Source organism: Ochotona curzoniae, unplaced genomic scaffold, assembly GCF_017591425.1.
Source record: "Ochotona curzoniae isolate NIBS_2020 unplaced genomic scaffold, NIBS_Ocur_1.0 scaffold_4505, whole genome shotgun sequence".
NCBI classification, from domain to species: domain Eukaryota; kingdom Metazoa; phylum Chordata; class Mammalia; order Lagomorpha; family Ochotonidae; genus Ochotona; species Ochotona curzoniae.
This window is the reverse complement of record NW_024467118.1, coordinates 55,106,432-55,113,133: the sequence shown is the minus strand read 5'-3', so window position 1 is coordinate 55,113,133 and position 6,702 is coordinate 55,106,432. Positions and strand designations below refer to the sequence as shown.

Genomic DNA, 6,702 nt, shown 5'->3' with positions numbered 1-6,702 from the left:
ATAGTATTACATATCTGGGAAACCACAGGAAGAAGAATCAATGAGGAAAAACCCAGTATCGGGAGGCTGATAGCGAGCCTGTGCAGGATCCTGAACAGGGAATCCTAGTTCCTGTTTTTTGGGGGGTGGGAGGGTTACATGCATTTACACACGTGTTACATTCATAGCACTGTATACAGTGAAAGGAGAGTCATGTTTTAACAATAAAAAGGATGCTATAAAAAACATAAAGAGCAATCAGAAAAAGTTGATAAATTTGATGCATTAAAAATGAGAAGGGCAGAAGACAGAGTAACTAGGAAAAGAAAGCTGCATTGTGGACTCCCTTTTACCCTTTATGCTTTTCTAATTTTTCTCCCATTTAAAATACCCAGTTGTTTTTTAAAAAAATGAATGTAAGACATAACGCTGGTTTATAGTTCTCTTAGCAATCTCTAAATAGGGTTTATTATATAGATGCTATATAGAAATGTGACAACACTGCTTATACAACAGTCTGAGCTCTTCATACACACACATCGTTGACAGAGAAAGAAGCAGTAAATATTATGTTCATGGCACTAGCGTGAAAACGAGCACATGAATTTTGATTAGAATCCTCTTTAAGCAAGTGCTTTGACAGTTAAGTGAAGAGCACATGACTCATTTAATGAGTGATCATTTCTACATTTAAAATCAAAACTTGAAATTCTCTTTAAGGATCTTATTTGATAAGGATGTGCCATTGAATTATTTTTACTTCCCTAGATAATACATTTATGAGAACATTAAACTGTCCATTGGGTCACACTGGTTAACTACATAACTTTCTACTCAAATATGCATGCTTCTAAATAGTTATTAAAAAACATTTAATTTTATTCTTATTTTAAAGGAATGAAAAATGCTGTTGTCCCCAATATCAAGCTTATTGAATAATATGTATGTATTTATTTAAATATAGCTCCTTTCAGTGTGGAAATTTCTTTAAAAACTAGGAATAGATTCGTCATATGCTCCAGCAACCCCAATACTTCGGTATTTACCCAAAAAATTGAATACAGTGAATCAACAAGATACCTATAGTGCCATTCAAACATGAACGCAACCAAGGTGCCCGTCATCAGAGAAACAGATATAGAAAAAGGTGGATATATACCCAAAAGAATATTACTCAGCTACATAAAAAAGAAAGAAACCTAAACATTTGTAGCAAAATGGATTCAACTGAAGGATATCATATAGAATGAAATAATCCAGATTCATAAAGATAAATATTTGGGGGGCTAAAATTTTAAAAAAGCAAACAAACAAAAAAGAGAATGTCTGTGTATTGGTATTGCTGCAAATACAGTTTTGTTATATATCTTTAAGAATGTAACACTATCACAGTTCTAATGATCTGAGATTACAATTTAATATACTTGCATGAAATGGTCTCTTTTATTTTTTACTGTAGTGTAAATCTAAAACATGTTATCTCGAAAGCTAAAAAAGAGACAGAGAAAAAGGGAGAATGAAAGGGAGTTCAAAGAAGGAAGAGGGGAATGCCACTGTGTCCTTAGAACTGCATCTTCAAATCATATCGGACCTGTGAAATACTACTCAAAATAAAAATTTACACATAAAACAAATAGATCTAGCTCCTTTGTTCAAGATTATAGAACTGTGTAATAATGAATTGTATGCGTCAATGTGAAAATATTTAGAGAAAAAGAGAAAGTATTGAAATAAAAATTTCAAAAATGGTAGTCTTGAATCCTGTTGGAAATAAATCAGAACTATTCACAAATCATCTGCTACCTCACAGTAAAGACAAAAAGCAGAAACATCACAAGTCACGGTAACTGCAAGTATGATAAAATTTTGACTTGAATAAATGAAATTGGAATTCGGCTCATGTTTAATGGTTGCCTTTTGAATAAATCAGCATTCTGACTCTTTGCCAAAGTGAATGAATGTCCGGGAGTTCTATTAAGTATGTCTGGATAGACCTGAATTCCACATAAAACACATACAAACCAGGGAGAGAATGAGACTCCAGAAGGCATCCATTCTCTTGAAATGACCTTAGCCACTGACTCTAGCGCTTATTAAGATCTAGAAAAATTTCTCTCCTAGATTTAGTATTTTAATTTCTGAGAATTTCTGATAGTAAATATGAACCATGTTTTGGAAAACTCCCTTTAAAGGACACTGGTAACAGCCCATGTGTACGAGTTTAGGAAGAAAAAAAAATTAAGATTTCCTTGAGCTAGCAGTACTCGCTGCTCAAAATCCACTGTCTGAGACAATGCAGCCGCGCCTTGCTTGGGTGTTGGGAGGAGTGCGTAGTAGGTGACTTCATCCCCTGTGAGCATCATGAAGTGACAGAATTCCAGATGACACAGCCTGCCTCACCCCTGGGCCTCAAGACACCTATCCTTGGGAGTGTGGCCCGAAGCTATTGGCTGATCTGTGCACAGCACGGTATCTCCCAGGTTGTAAACATCCAGTTCCCAGGCCAAGTGAGCTGAATGCCTCCTGCGCGTGGAAGCCCACGGCTGGGCATAAAGCCCTGTTCTTTGGCTTCATTATTCAACAGCCTGACACACACAGTCCCTGAGATGGTCAGACAGGAGGGACCCTTTCTGAGGGGACGGGACCTGCAGAAGTACTCACACCTTCAGGAAGAGGGGCAGCTGCCTGTCCTGGCCAGGGAGAGGAGAGGACCACCGGCTGGCCCACACAGAGCTCCCTCGGCAGGTGGTCGGCGCCCCTTTTTCTGATTTTATCCTACTTCATAAGCTACAAGTAGGCAACCTCCCGGCTGTAAGACTGCCAGGCAAGTTTCTGCTTGTGCAGTTCTGCCACAGTGTTTTTGTTTGCTTGCTTTTAAACATTGAGGTGGGGTTGTCTCAGACTCTCCGTCTCCCTCCACACGTGTACCGCCTATCCGGGCTCTGGAGGCAATCCGGGGGGGGGAACAGTTACCTTCTGTCAGAACTCTTGGGTTTTAGTTTAAATAGCACCAACAAGAAGCCGAAGAGCGGAAGAAACAGCAAGGGCCCCAGCACGGAGCGAAGCGCGCGGCCTGAGGCAGCGAAACCGCGCCCACAGGAGGCGAGCGGGCCCGCGCCGCTCACTGCGCATGACCGGCTCGCGTTGCCAAGGCAACCGGGCGGGCGCCTCCCGGAAGTGGCGAGTGGCGAGCGGCGGGCGGCAGGCAATCCGGCAATGCCCAAGGACTCAGCCCTCCGTCCGTCGTGACTCCTGCAGTGCCACAAGAAAGCAAAGAAAGAGTTGAATCTGTTGCCTTGTGATGGTGGTCGGCCACGAAGCCCCCGACGTGCAGGAAAAGAAGAGCCACAAGTGGCCCGGACGCACCAGGCTGCTATGGCGCACACCTCTGAGGAGACTTCGAGGTCTTTCACTGACGAGGTACCGAGTTGCGTTTCCATCAGCTCTTCTGGAGCAGAGCAGCTGAGGTCCAGCGCTTCTGGGAGAGAATCAGGAAGTGGGGAGCAGGCTAGGAACGTGGAAGGAGAAAAACAAGCTGAGTTTGGGGGCCTGCAGCACAGTGAAAACCGGCTGAGTGAAAAGTGGATCAGCCACCTCAAGGGCAAAGCTATTAGCCCTGGACGCCATCAAGCCGACACTGAGCTTCAGACAAAAAGTCCTTGGGAATCTGATGAGGAACTGAAAGCTGCACAGACTTTTTGCACCACAAAGATAAACTTGATCCGCCGTCAAGTAGCTTCCAAGGAAAGGAAGAGCGGCAGACATAAAAAGCTGCAAGTTAGATCAGGTGCAGAGGCCTTACCCTGCCCTGTCCCCCAGGAGCTGTTAAACAGGGTCTATTTTAAAAATATGGCTGTGGCAATAAAACAGGTGGGAGCGGTTAAGCAGCACATTTCTTCTCAATGTCCCGATTGTAACAGGAAAAGAGCAGAGCTGGCTCAATCCGCCTTCCTGAGACAAAAGAAGACTCTACTGGAGTCACTTCTCCTGCAACAGAAACTAGATGAACATCTGCACACCACAGACGTTCTCACTCATATTGGAGAGGTGCATCGGGGCCTTCCCAGGTTGTCAGACGACCCAAGACTGATCTGGACCAGACTGAATGAGAAAAGTCGGGTCAGACATGGTGATATGAAGAGGCCGGATACAAAGCAGAAAATGTAGCCTGATGGAGATAACACTTGTCATTTTTTCTGCCACTTCTTGCCCTCAAGTCATGGAAGAAGATGTTCCTGTTACATATTTGAGTAGTTGCTCCCATTTTTTACATTTTGGAAACTAAGAATTTGCTACCATCCCCTCACAGACATAAGAACAAAGACCTTTGTATTCAGTACCCTTTTCAGATTGTAGGAAACAGTATTGTGGTTGGAGTAGCTGCAAAACTTTTACAGCCATCCAGGAGAGGGATGTTGACATTTGGGACTAGAATGTCAACAGAACAGAGGGAGAGAAGCGCACAGATGTAAGAGATTCTTAAGAAGTGATCACTGTCTGTATTTGGTTACTAAATGGCTATGGGGCTTTAATAAGTGGTAAACAGTAAAAGTGCTAATAAAGTCTAACTGGTGCAGTTGAATAAATGACAATTGAGATCAGACCTCTGGAGGAGGGCCATGTGCCATGGGCAAGGTCAAGAGTGGTTGTTTAGAAGTGGACAGTTTGAGGTTTCTTTGAGACAGTAATGTTGAGAGTTTGGAGAAGCACTTGGATATTTGTACTCACAGTCTAGAGGAAAGATCTGCTCTACAGATTTGAAATAAAGGGGGCAGAAGACAAATCATTGCCATACAAATGGAAACTGAAGCATTGAGTGTTCTGAAGGAGAGTAGAGGAGAATTGGAGCAGATCTCAGGCAAACCCCTGAGAAATGCCAGTAGTTAGTGCAGAAAAGAGGATATTGAGAAACATTGAGAAAATGTCAGAAGAGTTTTTTAAAAATCGCAGGGATTTATAGCTTCATGAGAAGAGGCTATTTCAAGGATGTTGGCTTTTCTGAGCATGTGTAAGCATGCAAGTGCAACAGACATGTCACTTAATGATGATTTAGTCACCTGTTTAGCTCTGTTGGACTTAGCAACTACTACATGATTTGAACAGGTTGTATAGACAAAGTAGATTGGGGAATAAGTGTAAGATAAGGAAATAAAGAATGTGAATATATACTACTTGAGAAGTTTAGTTATAGAAGGAAAGAGGGATATGTTAGAGGTAGTTGTAGAGTTGAAAAAAGAATGCTTGTAAAAGATACCTAAAGCTATTTTGGTCATGGTTTCTTGAACGTTCTGTGTTCATTCTAATTTCCATTCACAGAATGCAATATCATTCTCTGAGGAATATCATAGTATTTTGAAAGTGCATTTATATGAATAAAATATTAGCATTTTGAGAAATCATATTTCTTATTTATTTCCCCTATGAATATATAAAGTCCTAGTGTCGTTACCTCAAGATCACTTTTCCACATGTTTAACACCTGAGCTATTTTAGGGGAAGGCAAATTTGTTTTCAAAAATCAGCACAGAGAAGTCTTTGTATCGGATTTCATAAGACTTTCTTTTATGTGTAAAGATGCTCTTTTTTCCTGTAAAATTTTAGCATATTTCCCCTTAGTAGATCATTTCTAAATAAAATGGAAAAATCATTACTATGTTCATAGTAACTTGTTATTTGAAATCCACATTATGTCATGCTTTATCTTTGGCATCCCAATGTATTCATATTTTACAAAATCAAAATCTGAAAAATTTTCCAGTTAAAATTACTCCATAAAGGTCATCCCCCACCCTTTTGGTCATCTAAACTAGAAAGCTTAGTTTTTTTGTTCCTCCTTTTTTATTTTAACTCAACTGTAACCTAACTTTCAGCTGTGTTCCTCTCAGCAATTTTCTTTTGCTCCCAATTTTCAGCTCCTTCCATCTTCAGCCCATTCTCCATGCAACTATCATACAGACCTGTTCAAATTAAGTGTGCTGATTAAAAAAAAAACAAAAACAGCTCTAAGTGGTTTGGTCTCTTCTGCAGAAATAGCACTTTATAGATTGAATTAAGTAATGACTTGTAGAAATTATTTAACATCTGGCCCAAGTTTATCTTGTTAATATCTCATGTTATGAAGCCTTGCTATAGCATTTGGAATTGCCTGGTCTTTCCTATTATTTATCCACTGTAATTACACGCTTACACTGATTTGTCTCAAATTCTCTTAGCTGCCTCTTTCAACTGCTACTGTCTTCTTACTAGTTTTAAAATTTTATCTTATCATCATTAGGTGAGAATTTTACATGATTTAAAAATTTATAAAAGCCCTAAACAAATTGATCACAAAATCTAAATTTCTTAGTCTGTTACCATCCAAAATCCCTCTGCACTGTTGCCATATCCTCCCTACCCTGCCAGGGTAAGCATTTATCACTGTGTCATGGGGTAGCCACACATCCTTTGATGAAAGCTGAGGAGAGAATTCAGAGAATTACTGAGTGAATTTTAACTAACCAGGACAGAAATAGTTCTATCTTTTAGCCAGTATGATCTTATCAGTGTATTGCCTATTAAAACAACCGTTGAAATTAGTATCATGCATAGTATTGACTGATTCTTCATGCAAACACGGAAGGTAGTTTACCATGTACTCTCTTTTGCTCCTTGCCATTTTGTTCCCCTGGTGATAAAATATATATAAGAAAATGTCCATTATAACCATTGCTAATAATATCATTT

At 40.1% G+C, this 6,702-nt stretch overlaps 1 protein-coding gene across 1 annotated transcript; it reads left to right on the top strand.

Annotated features, from left to right (window-relative positions):
* The first annotated feature begins 3,164 nt into the window (after positions 1-3,164).
* CUNH8orf48 (chromosome unknown C8orf48 homolog) lies at positions 3,165-5,623 on the top strand. Its single transcript, XM_040966004.1, has one exon. The coding sequence runs from the start codon at positions 3,355-3,357 to the stop codon at positions 4,144-4,146; it is 792 nt and encodes a 263-aa protein (XP_040821938.1). The 5' UTR covers positions 3,165-3,354; the 3' UTR covers positions 4,147-5,623.
* Positions 5,624-6,702: the final 1,079 nt, after the last annotated feature.